This window comes from Drosophila nasuta, chromosome X (genome assembly GCF_023558535.2).
Source record: "Drosophila nasuta strain 15112-1781.00 chromosome X, ASM2355853v1, whole genome shotgun sequence".
NCBI lineage: Eukaryota > Metazoa > Arthropoda > Insecta > Diptera > Drosophilidae > Drosophila > Drosophila nasuta.
Window position 1 is genome coordinate 7,280,379 of NC_083459.1, and position 15,129 is coordinate 7,295,507.

At 39.6% G+C, this 15,129-nt stretch overlaps 1 protein-coding gene across 3 annotated transcripts in view; it reads right to left on the reverse strand.

Annotated features, from left to right (window-relative positions):
- LOC132797344 (hybrid signal transduction histidine kinase A) overlaps positions 1–15,129 on the reverse strand; it is a 44,068-nt gene that overhangs the window by 27,476 nt on the left and 1,463 nt on the right. Inside the window, exon 1 of one of the 3 annotated variants that reach the window (XM_060809059.1) lies at positions 12,090–12,986. The exons of 1 other annotated variant lie outside the window; for it this stretch is intronic. In XM_060809059.1, the coding sequence (XP_060665042.1) occupies positions 12,090–12,480 (391 nt within the window). In that variant the 5' untranslated portion in view covers positions 12,481–12,986. Of the gene's footprint in view, positions 1–3,373; positions 4,530–12,089; positions 12,987–15,129 lie in introns of those variants that run through there. One more of the 3 variants, XM_060809061.1, reaches the window with a different exon arrangement.

Consider the following 15,129-nt stretch of genomic DNA (forward strand, 5'->3'; position numbering starts at 1 on the left):
TACTAATTGGAAATGCGTTAAGGCCACGTTAAGGCAGCTGCGTGATTTAAAGATTATATGTTAACAACAAATATTACTTGGTTTATTCTTAAACACGTGGCTACCCTGTAAGTGAAACACTCTCTATATGGGGTAGTTACAGTCAGTTATAAAGTTGGCAATATTAACGATTAAAAAGCTTTGCAAACACCCAACAGCATCCGATCTTTGCGAGGTATATGACAGTATAAATTGTGTTCTAATATCAACAAGAAATGCGACTAAATGCCAGCAAATTAGCATAAGAGTTCAAATAAATTAAATAAATAAACGCGCAATATGAATGAACATAAACAAGAGCAACAACGAGAGCGCGTTGTGATGAAGATGAAGAAGACAAACATTTTTTTTTTCATCTCCATCCTATATTTTTTCCTTTTGGCTCATATCAATAATCAAAATCATATGATGATGAGAGTGCTGCCTGGCTGTGAGGCTCGCACAAAGTGTGTAATAAAACTAAATGCCAAAAATAACATTGGCCACAAATTGTGACGACTCGTGTTGAATAGAAGATCGACGAGGATTCCACATCTGATAGATCAAACAACAATAAAAACAACAACAACAAAAGTAGCATTATCGCATCGCATCGCATTGATTTGAAAGTCGCAAGCAATCAAGCACTTGGCATTATTATTGCCCCTCCCCCTTCCCCACCCCACCCCACCACACCTCGGTTGCACGGTGCGTATGATTGATGTGATGTGGCGGCGGGGCGTATACTTGACGCAATTAAACGATTCGTTGATCGCGTTGTCATCGCACATTCGACTCTTGTTTAATTACGTCCACACAACACATTCACACCAACTATTTAAAAACTATTTAGATTAAAAACAACAAAATCTATTTAAACAAATCAGCTCATATACGTTATATATAGTATAGTATAGTAAGTATATATTGACTTGGAATTGAGTTCACACTAATATTGCGCATTTAGCGCACGGCACAAACACTGAACAAATAATTAGTTGAACAAATAATAATAATAATAATAAATAAAACAAGCCGGCAGTAATTAGGGATAAATACAGCACTTGATGGGTGTCAGACATGCAACAAAGTTGCACAATGCGGACAACAACAACAACAACAACAAGTTACAATTGAAACGAAGTCTTGCAGTTTATTAAACAATGATAACTTCAAATGCTTGAAGTCAATTAACAAGCTTCGGCTTATCGCAAAAAAACAACTTCAACTTCATAATAAACTTGGTTGAAGCTCAACTCTTTTATTTTTAAACATTAATTTATTTAAATATTATTAGTTAAATGCAGCACACAAAGCTCATCTTTTTTTGTTTTTGGTTTTTGCGCATTCGCTTTTGTCCGCTTTCACTGCATAATTTTAAAGTAAATATTAATAATATGCAATGGCCTTCGGGGGAAGAGAAGAAGAAGAAGAAGAGTTTTAAGAGTTCATTGTTTGTGAAATCATTTTGAAGGAGCTTAAGTGTCAGCTAATTTTTGGCACTCACTATTTGTTGTGCCAAAAGCGAATGCAACGCGTTTATTTCTTTTCTATTTTATTTGTATTTATTTATTGAAATTCATTTACTGCCCGTTCCCCCTTCTCCCTTCTACAGCTTCAGGCTGTTGGTTGTGGCACACATAAAAATAAATAAATGAACTCAATTTCGAAAAGCCAAATAACAACAACAACAAAAACAAGAGCAAGGCAAAGACAAAAGTCAACAGCGAAAATAGTTGGCAAAAAGCAAAAGCAAATACAACTAAAAAAATAATAAAAATTAAATAAAATTGAAATGCTAACTTGGCCTAAGAGTGCGCAACTCTTATTTAAACACACACACACACACACACACACACATACACATACAATGTATGGCTGTACTCTTTTAATTATAGATCAAAGATAAGCGAGCCTCGTCATCAGACCTTTCTCAACCAAAAAGAAAGTAAGTCAGCCTCAGGTTTTCAGTTGTGCTAATTTCAGTTTGCTGTTCAGTTTTTTTCGGCGACATTTTTCGCGTATTGAAAGTTTTAGCTAGATGATCGTCGTCGTCGTTGCCTGCTTCGATGGATTATATAAAGATCCAGTTAGGTATTACACTCAAAAACAGCAACAAGAAACTTGTTTATTGCTCAACCACGAGGTTGACCATCATCTCTTAGTCTGTAGTCTGAAGTCTGATGTCTGCGTCGCCATTTATCGAGTGCCTCGCAGATACTCTTCCCATGTAACAAATATAGTATATATCACACCTTGTTCTGCTTAATTAATAATTTCCGATATTTGCTCAATTTGCTCGACGACTTCGAGTACAAGTAAATATATTCTATAAATATATATTCATTTATAATTGTTTTGCTTGTTATCATTCGAGATACTGCAACACACACAGAGCACAAAAAAGGTGTGGGATAGGTCGGGGAATATAAATTCTATTCGAGTTCTCGCTCCGTCTCCCATCAACGAACTATATGCATACATCTTCTACTGATTAGTCTCGATTTGTAATTACTTCATTTATTTATAGCATTTTTTTTTTCAAATTCCCCTTCTCAAGTGTTTTTAGCCAACTCTAGTTTGCTCTATAAATACGGTTTCGAGTACGACTCTTGGGACTCTCAGAACGGAAGCGCACGTCACCATTTTAAAGTGCGGGAAAGACCCAAGCGCACGGTTTTATTTTGATCTTATTTGCAATACGCGCGAATACGTTATAGCACAGCAGCTGTTATAACTTTGGGGCCTGTCAGTCTGCCCCTAAAATGGTATACTGGTTGGTATTTCTCCTATTTATTTACTTTCCTACATTATCCTACGCGTGGTTATTTAGGCTACCCAAATGGGAACGAGACTCGAGACTCTCGAGAGACATCTGGCGAATGTGGAGCGCAGACTAACAACGTTAAGCAGAGCGGGGCGGGATAAATGTAGTTGCTCAAATGGAGAATGCGTAAGATGAAAAAGGTTTTGAAAATGATTTTCGTAATAGCAAATTTTACCAAGTTTTATTTATCATACCAAAATAAACAACTTGTTGTTTAGGATTCATTAGTTTACCTACAAAGTAGATATTATAGTGTCTCATTATTCGGAACTACTTAAGATGGATGTAAATTACTTATATACAAGTATTTATCTGTTCAGTTGAATTCCAAACGTCTCATCGACAGAATTAATTCTGGATGCGTCACAAGTATAAGATGAATTTAACAACAAGAACAAATTTGCAAAATTGAGTCATATATTTTTAAGCAGAAGTTACGCATACTCAAGAGCGAGAGAGACGTATTACCGTTAGTTATTGCAATTGATCGATAACGTATACTATCGATTGAAATTGAAGTGCACTTACTTTTGCCTTTGGCAAGTCCGCTGGCAACTTGCAGGAATCCGTATACGGCGATAATAACGCAGGGAAGCGCTATAACGCCAAAGGACACGTAATCCATGTGCTCAAAATATTGCGTGATTTGCTCCATTTTGTGATTGTTTCATTAAATTTAATTTTGTTATTGTTTTATATGTTAATCAATTTGTTGTTTGTTATTCTTGTTGTCACTGCACAACACTTAGCACATAAAATAAAATAAAATAAAATACGTCGATTTTTGCACTCTTCAAATTTTGTTGTCGTATTATTTTTTTTTTTTTTAGCTTATTAACTTTCTAAATATTTTGTTCCTGTTGCGCAGGCGCGCAGCTTGCTTTTATTTTGTTTTTTGTTTTTTTAATTTTTATTTTATTTATTTAAATTAATTTTTCCGTCTTGTCGCTGTTCTTTCTCCCCAAAAATTGTTTTCTTTTTGCCTTTTTTTTTTGTGCAAATTTCGTTATTCACGTTTCGTAAGAGTTTCGCTATTGCTGCAACTACAGTTATTTTCTTTGCGTTCCTTTTTCAATTTCCTTTTCGACTTTGTCGTTCTGATTCTGAATTCTGATTCTGATTCTGCTTCTGCGCTCGACTCTCATTCAATTACTTGTGTCGCGTCGCTCTGCATGTCGTAATTGTTGTCTGTGGCACACTGTGCTGTTGCTTATGCTGCTGCTGCGTATCCTTCAGCTTGTTGTTGTCAACGTGCCTGTTGTTGTGCTGCGTTAAATTTGATGTCGTTCTCGCTGATATCGTTATTGCTGTCAGCCGTTGTTGTTGTACCGCCATGTTTTGATTTGCATGGACCCCCAAATATGACTGAGGCAACCGTCCCCACATACACACGCACACACACGCAAATTGTTTTCCAACTGCACGCGTTGCTTTCGCCGCTGAACGAAAAATTTGCAATATTTATTGTTTGTTGTTGCAACCGAAACCGAATATATCGTGTATGATAATATAGTCGCGACGGGGACGCGTTCAGAATTATTATTTATTTTATTTGCAACGAGCAAAAGAAACAACGCGAAAAAATGCACACAAAAACACAGGCCGGAGAATTAGGGAATCACGAATTACGCTCGCTCGCATCGACCGTTACACACGTCCGTCTCGTTCGGCTTTGTTTTTGCATCTGCTTCTTCTGTTTCTCATGTTAACTCACTCAACATGCCCATGTTATTGACTTTGTTGCATCTGTTATGTGCGCTGTTAAGTCGCGTATGTTAAATTCAAAATAGACGCACACACACAATGGCTGAGCAAAAAAAAACGGCCGATGATGCCTGTTAACACAAGCACATGTTAATGTTATACTCAATTTGGCACTGCTAAGTCATGAAATGAGTGTAACATTATGTTAAAGACCCACGCGCTCTTTGAATCTCGTTCTCGCGCGCTCTCTCTCTTTTGGTGTCTCTCATCTAGTCTAACAAAAGCGCGAGCGCATGAATCAAAGCGGCAAAATGTGACAACAAGAGAAGCGCGAAATGCATGCCGCTAACATTAGGCGGTCAAATAAACAGTCATACATACAAACAGACATATTTATAATGATAGATGGAATGTAATAAATGGATTAATGTAATGCCCTCTGTTTTATCTAATCAGGCATTAAAATGTCACCCTTCTTCTTCTTCAACGGTTTGTTTACCCAACTCGATTTTGTATGGCACAAAGTGATGTAATGTACGCCATATGGCGTATGGCATGGCTAAAATGTACCACTGTGCAGCAACGCGATGATTCAGCTTTTTGCATTTGATTGCCGCTCACGCGCTCACTTCGCTCTTTCCCTCTCTCGCTCTTTGGAAAATAGCACGCGGTGGTGATCGGCAACTACAACAAAATGTCAAATAGCACGTGAGTCGAGGCGGCTTCCAAAAATTTTGCAAATCTTTTTGTTGAACAACATCCAAAAATTTTGCAAATATCCGCAAATCATCAATGATCTGCTGATGTTGATGGGGATGAAAAATCAAGCAGTCATTATGTCATGCAATGCAATTACAGTGCAACAATGCAGCACGAAAACTTGATGAATCCTTGTGCTCAATTGACAGCGCTGCAAGTGTCCACTTTGGGCTTTGTTTCAATTAGTGTAGTGCTGCAGATGGTGTAAACTGCACAAAATGTAGAGCACTGCCAAACTTGAGTTGCTAATCGAAAACAATCACACACAATTTACGCTGCAGTTGGTCCCACTGTGCGCGAGCGTGCAAAAACAGAAAACCCAAAAAAAAAAACTTCTCTTTTTGCCAAAGGGGTTAGGCAACTTCAAAGCGTTCTGATCAAACAAAAGGAGAGAAGACATAAAGTGTAAAAAAAAGTAGAGTGCCTGCTTAGGGTGCAATCTCAGCAGAAGGACAGCAGCGCAGCAAGAGGAGGAAGCGTCGCGTCGTCCAGCAACAACAACGACGCCAAATAGACACGTACACCACATGCGATGCGCCATTGTTGTAGCTGCTCCACAAGGGTACGTGCTGTACGGACTGCACACACACACACATACAAATAAAAGCTCAAGTACCCACACACACAGAGACAGACTCAGACAGAAGAGACACCTCAGCATTTACAGCAGACGTTTTGGGGTTCGCTTTGGCCTTAGAAACCGAAACTTTGACTACCGTTGTTCCTCTTGTTGTTGTTGCTGTTTGTCGGTTTCTCCTTTTTCCCCCTCTTCTTCCAGTCATGGCAATTAGAATAGCATGCATACATGCATAAATATAAATACATACATACAAGTCCCGACGTCTATATGTATGGTCCCCTCCCTCCCACTCCGACAACTTTAGCCACGTCAGCTCTAAAGTTGCCGCCGTAAAAACACAAAAAAAAGAGTGAAAAAAAGAGGCAACGAGAAAAAAGAATTACTTTGGCTTGCCGTTTGAGGGTGGAAATTGCGTCTTGTTTTACGATTCTATATAGAATTAAATGTCTGTGGTGAAATCAATTTAAATGATTGCAAAACTTTGGCATTGCCGTCGATTGATTTGCTTTGTGTTTCAGCTTTTGGATCAAATTGATTTGGCGAACTAAGCAAAATCGATTTACATTTTAGCCACATATAGTATTTAATTCAAATACTTCTGTGCAGTTAAATGAGCCAATATATTAGGTATGTGCAAGGAAAACAATTGCAATTGTTAATCTTTAAGCTGGGAAATTCTCAAGTTTATATTAAACAATTAGGATAATAAAAAGAATTACAATAATAGAGGAAGAATTTCCCTAATGTAGTAATTATAAACTTTATTTTGATTACGTTATTCCATTACGAAATGGTAAAAAGAAATAATAGAATAGAATATTTTAAAAGCACCTAAAACTACAATTGTTAATCTGGTTTTCGCATATTTTATAAGCTGGGAATTCTGAAGTTCTTTTTTTATTTGAAGATTGTTATTTGTTAATCTTGTTTTTTTCATATCTCTTAAGTTGGGAATTTTCAAGTTCTTTTCTAAAGAACTTTTTCAGATATCAAACTAATTATTTTATTAACGGGATTTTCCTTACGGTAGCATAATATAAGATTTTGTTACCCGAGAAATTTCCTAAATTCTTTTTATTTATGAAAAGAGATGAACTTATATTTTAGAGATAAATCGGAAACAGTTTAACCGAGTTTGAAGTCAACTCAATTAAGCAGGAAGCATCTTTTCACCTTAAAAAAAAAGAATTACTTATATTTCAGAAATAAATCGGAAACAGTTTAAGTGAGATTGCAGTCAACTCAATTAAATAGATGGCACCTCTAGAGATCATTTAAAGAAAACCGCTCCCTAACTACGCGCACAGCTGAAACTGAGTCGAAACTGGTATTCATCAAGATGTGAGCATCATCTTAAGAGCAGGTGTGTCATTCGCACCTGAATGTACTTGGTGTGCAACCCAAAAAAAAAAAAGAAATAATAAAATGAAAATGAACTGAAACTGAAACTGGGCATCGTCATATTATCGAGCAACAACCCCGCGTTCATAGTCCGTTGTCCGTAGTCCGTTGTTCGCTTATGGCAAGGCAGATGTTCATTCGCACATGTCCTTGCACAATACACGATCTGCTCTTGCACACACACACACATACCATGTATTGCTATCTCTATCTGTGTGCGCTCGCAGTGTGCGATCTTTTGTCTCTCGTTTGCATTGTGTAAACAGTTTCATCATGCGGCGAGCAGATGGCGAAAGGCTAAAGAAACATGTGTCGCCAGTTTTGTATCTGAATCTGTCCCGCCTCCTCCTCATCGTCTCTCTCTCACTCTCTCGCTCTCCCGCTCTCTGTGTGCCTGCTATCTGGGGTTTTAGCTCAGGTTCAACGAAACATTGCTGCCAAAATGTTAATGACTCGTCGCGTCGCCTTTGCATCGCTCCGACGCGCAATTGCAACCCCCAAAACAGGCCCCGCTCTTTTAATCTTCAATCTCACGGCTCTCGCCAGCTCCTCCACAACACACACACACACACACACACACACACACACACACACACACACACACACACACACACACACACACACACACAGTTGTCAGTTGGCCCCCAAAGTTGTTATTGTTGCTGCTGTTGCTGTTAATTCAATAGTCACACATCTGGCTGAGCGAGTTTTGGCCGTTGAACCCGTTGCGAAGGACTCCATTGACTCCTTACCTCCCTTCCTCTCCTCCTCCTCCTCCTTCCCCACCCATACACACACCCACACATTTCCTGTCTTGTTCATTTTGTTATTTTTGTCGTTTTTATGGTTGATAAATTCACCCGAAAATTTATGCGCTATTCGAAAATTATACAAAATGCAACAAGTTTCACATTTAATTATATGTTTGCCCCCCCCGTGTTTTGTTTCTTTCTTTCTTGTGGGCAATGCGCAATTTCTAACGCGTTTGGCATCATAAATAATTGCACAATATTTTGCAAGGCGTGGCTTATTCAACTTATTCAACTTACCCAGCAGAAAAAGTAACGTACACAATAACCGATCGCAAGAATACATAAAATTATTGAACTCACCTGCAAAGAGAGAAAAAGAGTAATAAACAAAAGCAAATTAATAACGATTTCATCAACATACATATGTATTTTTTGTGTTTTTACAATTTCTTAAGATTTATTTATGCAATGGAAAGCGAAAGCGTTTTAATTGTTTCTAGGTAATTGCTCTTAAAGTGTTGTCACTTTACTCTGTGATAAGGTTTACGCGGAAGTCTTGTCAGCAAAGATAAAATCTGGCTCAAGTGAAAGTTGCCACACACAAAAAACAGAAAAGCAAAAAAAAGCTTGTCGCTGATCTAATAAGGATCGCTAAAGCACAGTCTATGGAAAGCTGCGAAAAACACCCTTGACGCAAAAAAAGCTTAGCCATGAAATGAACCACTGAGAGCAAGCACATGGAAGAGAGAGACAGAGAGAGAGAGCAAGAGAGAGAGAGTGCAGTTAGAAATAAAAGCTAAGAGCAGGTGCTTGAACTTTCAGCTGCAAGTGCCATTTGTTAACCTGCTGACGATGGGCCAAGGGGCCGGGAGGGGCAGCCACGAGAGAGAGGGGAAGGGGGAGGGGGGTGTCAGTCATTCAGCAACTGTTGCGCGTGCCGCAGGCGAACTTTTGTTGTTGCCCAACAACAACAGTTCGTTCAACTGTCGCAATTTCACACAAATATTAGGCACGGGACTCGGGAGCAGGTTGACTGAACCAAGCAACGTCTCTCGCTCTCTCTTTCTTTTTTAGTGTTGCTGTCTCTGTCACGCAGTCAGGGCAACACGGGCGCGTCTGTCCTTGCCTTGTGACAACTGCAACAACAACAACAACAACAACAGCGACTGCGACAACGACGCAAATTGTTGGGGTAGGCGACATTTCTACTGTAGAGTCACAGAAAGAGTGAGAGAGAGAGAGAGAGAGGGAGAGTGGAAGAGCGAGAGAGCAATGCGCTAAATAATTAATAAATTGCAAATTATCATTATATTTATAGTCGTTGTTGCTGTCATTCAATTTGCATTGCGTTGCGTTCTTGGTCTCTCATGGTCATCGTGCATTCAACAACAACAACAACGACAACAACGAAAACAAGAATCATTTTTATTATACTCGTATTTATTATTTTTGCATGCTGTTGTTTTTGCTTTTTTTCTCTCATTTTTATGCCCGTTTCCTGTCTCTGTCTCTGCTACGTTCTCTTTGTTCATCTGCCGTCTACGCACAGGAAGTGGCGAAAGAGACAGAGCAACACACAGTGTGATAAGTACAACATTATTGTTGTTGTTGTTGCTGTTGTTGTTGTGTGGCGCCACACAAACCGGAGACCGGCAACTGCAACTGCAACTTCAACGACGACGCACCTGACTCCCAAATCAAAACAAATCTGTTGCACGTGGCAAAACTGTGCATTGTTAACTGTGAACTGTGTTCGCAGCTTGCGGAAGTCACAGGCCGGAAGTCACACACTCATACTTAATGCATTTCTCTTATCGCTTTTTCGGATTTGTGTGTCTGAGTCTTATTAATTAAAGCACAACACAAATTAACGACTTTATCCCAAGAAATTTTGTAAAGTTGTATTTTTAAACTCTATATTAATTGCGAGATTTCACAACTAAAGCTTGATCGCAAATTTCTTACAGCATATGATTTCCGCTCGCGAAAAAAAACACGCTGCGTATGCGTAATGTAGTTTCCTTATAGTACAGTAACAACTGCGGCTAGTACTAGGAAATTGAAAAGACACACACCGAGATAAAACCAGTCTGCAATTGCGGCTGTGCCATTTGATGAGACTCATTACACGGTTTATCAAAGACACACGCGGCGTATGCGTATTATGAGCAGTGCATGTTATTATCGCGATAAGCTTTAATTAAAACGAATGACTTGAAATCCCTCAAAAAAAAAAAATAGTAATAATAATACTATGTATTTTATTTTGCGACCAATGTGCAAAAGTTGAATAAATAATCATAATAAAAAAGAGTTTGTCCAAGATGATTACTTAAATGTTGAGGTAGCACAACACATACATACATATCTTTGTATATATATACATGTTTATGTGTGTGTGTGTGTAAGTATGAACATCAGTCTTTAATTAACATTTCCGAGTGCAAGCAGAGCAAAGATTTGCTTGGCAAAGTAAAAAAGCTTTCAGCGAAAGCTTTTCGCCATTGTATGTGTGTGTGTGTGTATGTGTGTGTGAGTGCTCTCGCAAATTGAATTCTACTGCGTGTTAAGTGCATTGAACCTATTGTTTATTTAATTTTGGGCAAATCATTTGTGTGTTTTCGATATGAGACGCTAAGCAAAAACTGCTGATATTTTAGAAAGAGAGCGAAAGAGTGCCAGACACAACCACGTAGTGAAAGTAGGATAGAGAGAGAGAGTGAGAGAGCGGGGCGGATGGACGGGTGAATGAGCGAACGAATGGCAGACCCCAATGTCAATGTCAATGCCAAAATTCTCAATAACAATAACAACAACAACAACAACAACAACAACAACAACAACAACAACAACAAAAGGTCCAACAGATATCCCTCGCTGCTTTGCTGCTACCCTAAAATGTTCCCCTACGCTCTCTCCTCTCCACTCCCCTCCCCAACCACTAACGGATGGGCTGCCATTCTTACAGTGGCGCTCGGGAGGCATATTTAGCCTCGAAAACAAACTTTTGGCTTTCAAGTTCATTGCCATGCCTTAACCTTACGAGTGCGTTGCCTCTTTCTTGTTATTATTGCTGCTGCTTCAATGTGTGCTTGAATGCCGGCGCATTTAATGTGCCTGCATTTATGATGATCATGTTGTTGTTGTTGTTTCTGTTGTTGTTGTTGATTATTATTATTATTATTATCGCCTTGTTCGCCTTGTTTAGATATACACACACATATCTACTACTGCGACTATTAATAAAAACAAAAATATTACCATGTTTATACATTTCTCCAGGCGCACTTTGCACAAAATATGCATAAACAAGCCGTCCGTTCAATGTACATATTCCAATTGAAATGTTTTCATTTCCCCCTTTTTAGGGAGCTTACGCGATAAGCCAAAAATAAGCCGAGTGATATGTGTTGACGATTGCCGGGAAAATTATATGTAAGTGATTCACTAATTGTGCTTCACCAGAAATGAATATTATAAACTAATTAAAATCAAAAGCAAAAGCAAAAGCATATCAAGACATCTGCCAGTCAGTTCAACGCTACACTAATCTATTCTATCAACGTTTATGATGCAATACTGGGAAATACACGATTGTTTGCTCTAGGTTAAAAAATCTAACAAATATTTGCAAGTTTCTGTGTCAATTGCATTATTATTTAATGTTTAAAATATGGTGTACTATTTTTGTACTCGAATTAAATAAAATTAACATTTGACGATTCAAAAGATGCAAGTAAAAAGCGACTACTGTGTTCAAGTGAAAACAATTTGTGCACCACTGTGCCTGTGTAGTGCAATCAGCTGTTCGCAATGCAGGCGTGCAGCTGTTTAGGTGTTTTGGTGGTGGTTTTTGTTGCTCTTCTTGCACCTCTTCTTCTTCATCTTATACTGTGGGTACTTTTTCTACTCACTGTTGTTGTTGCTGCTAGTGCAAAACGTGCAGTGCGATAAACTTGACGCTGCGCTTCAGCAGCAGCAGCAACAACAATAACAACAACGAGCGAATAAGAATAACAGCACAAAACAATAACAAAAAGCGACTCACATGTTACTGCTGCTGCTTCTGTCAACCCTGACGTTTGTTGCTCGTTAAGAAATTTCGTTTTCGCTGCTGCTGTTGCTGTCGTAGTTGTTGTTGTTGTTATTGTGATGTTTGTTAATGCTATTGGAGCTCTGGCACAAAACTGACGCGCATTCGAATTGTAATACATTTTCGCTTGTTGCTTCTGATTGTTGCCAAAGTTGTAGTTGTAATTATTACAGTTATACATGTTGCTGCCGCCGTCGAGCATTCTGCGGTGCTGCTTGCGTTGCAGCTCCTGCTGCTGCTCCAGCTCCGGCTTTCGTTTATTGGTCTGGCTTGGAACTGTATCCACAATCATTGGTGATGACGTTTGTGATGGGACAACGAACAATTGCATTGTGTGTGTTGTCATCGATAGTTGTAAGGATCGTTAATCGATAATATGGCTCTGCATGTAATTTCGATCACTGCGCAGATAACTGCCAACTGCCAACTGCCAACTGCCAAAAATTGTTAGCCGCTAAATTGTGTTTCTCAATTCTCAAACCGCACTGACGTCAAATATATACACTATATACACAATATTATCGTGGCGCGCGTCGAAGATACGTTTTTTGTTTTGTTTTGTTGTTGCTTTACGACGAAGCATTTGAAGGAAAATGCGTTGTTTTTAGTCAATAGGAACAAAAATGAAGCACTGTGTTTTTCGTTCTCGCTTTTGTGCCGCCTTTTTGGGCCCTGCAACAAGTTTTACACCAATAACAACCACAATAAAAAAAGTATAACACCGCGTGTGTGTGTGTGTGTGTGTGTGTGTGTGGGCATGTAAATCACAAATGCGTCTCGTAAATTGTATTCAAAAAGTAGCGCAAGAAATTGCACGCCCAGCTGCCTAACTTGTTGACCAGCAACAACAAAATAAATGTCTGTGGTCCCCGTGTATGATTAAAGCTCAGAATGGACTGGCAGAAGCAGCAGCAACAGCAACAGCAGCGCTAGCAGCAGAAGCAACAGCTTCTCTTTCACACACACACACACACACACATGTGTGCGCGCCTGGCTGTTAGTGTATGCGTGTGTGTTTGTTTGAGCGAATGAACTTGGCAGCTACTGTGTTGTTCTTGTTCGGTCGCTGCATGTGTAACTGTAACAGCGACGCCGGCGTCGAGGTGCTTGCAAACAAAGAAAAAGACGCGCGCAGCGCTCTGTGCGCAGCTCTGCTCTGCTTCAGTCGCTGCCGCAGTCACTGTCTGCTGATGCTGACGCATGTCTCCAATTGCGCCTAACCCAATTCAAGTGTCGTCAGTGTTTTGGTTGTGGTCATGGAGCAGCAGCAGCAGCAGAAGCACCAACAAGCAGCGACCGACGCTGAAAGCTCCCTTAAGCTCCTACCAGCTGCAGCCCAGTGTGCGCAGTGTGTTGAAAGCTTTCACGCCAGTGAGAATGCAATGATCACTTAGCTGTCTCGCTCTCACTCACTATCTCTAGTTCTTCGTTTAGATGTGTGGGTGTCGTGTGTGTGTGTGTTTGCACTTTGAGTTTTGGTTATTTAACTTCCGCGAGAGACAGTGGTCTTAAAACATATGTCTAGGAAATGCTAATTTTAATTTCTTTCTTCGCCGTTTTCCTCTGTTTAGCACTTGAGCAAATATATTTCAGCGCAATGCTTTGGGGACAATAATGATCGCATGTGGGGATAATCGCACTCTGCTTTCATGTCGTCCATACATATGTATATATATATTTTAACTAATTGATGGCCGACTTGGCAGTAATATACCATATGCATATTTATTTATGCAGCAATGCAAACAATCAGAACACAAATAGATTGAATATATTTGACAATTTCCGCACGCAAATTCTGATAGACGTTTACTATTCTCAAGTTGTGTATTTTTATTGCATTTATTTTTTCTTTTTTTTTATTATTATTACAATACAAGTAATTCTAAAAATATTTAACATAAGTGTTTGTTTTGCTTACCATATCCTTTATAATAATGATAATAATAATAATAGTTATAATATGTTGTCATTTTCAAGACGATTATGGATTTTCACAAATTTTAAGTAAATTCCGCGATGAGAAGTAACGAACCTCACAGGATCAGCACGTAGAGTTAACTACACTGTGTCCAGCAGCGACGTGCCACATTTATAGGCCACAAGGACTACGCGCAGGCGCAGGCCAAAAAAATATGCTTAGAAAGTGATTAAAAACCCATTGTAGCTGATAAGAGCGCCCAGGCAAACGGTGCAGACAGGAGGCAGGTAGTCAGGACACTGTGCAGTGTATGACGACGACATGCAGGCGCGCGTCGTTGTTTCGCGTCTTGCCTATAATTTGACGTACTCTACCTGTCAGACTGTATTGAATTTGATTAGCCATTTGGCAGGCTATGTGTCACTGTGCGAGCAAACAGTGCCAAAAGCTTTCTAATGCTTTCAAAGCTTTGATTTGAAACTTGGCTGTGCGTGCTTAAAACTCAACGGTTGATAACACAACGCTACGTTTTTTTGTTTGTTTTGTTTGCTTCTTTTTGTGCTTGCTTCTTTTGCGCTTTATGCTTTGAGCTCTAAATTCTAAACAGAATGCGCATGGGACGCGCATGTGTGTGATTGGGAGAGTCAGAGACGCGCTCGAGGCAGCTCCAGGCACGTACGATCTCAACGACGACGCCGTCTCTTGGCGTTCTCAGATACAATTTGCATGCGCATCCACTGGATACAGATACAGCACACTATAGAGTAGAGTAGAGTAGAGCAGAGGAGTGAAGGGGGGAGAGAAGCAACAACAGGGATTTGTCAATGCCATTGCCAATTGCGTTTCAATTTCAAGCGTCGACTTTATCACAACATGAGCCAAATGCATACCCATCCACTGAGTCACGCCTCGCCTCGCCTTCACTTCACTTTACTTCACGGCGCCTTATTCTCTTTCTCTCCTCGGCGCTGCAAAGTGGAGCGCACACAAGCACACGACGCTGAAGTGGAGTGTGTGTGTGAGTGAGTGTGGAGTATCTCACAAAGACGATGCGCCGCAGATCGCGACGCTTGA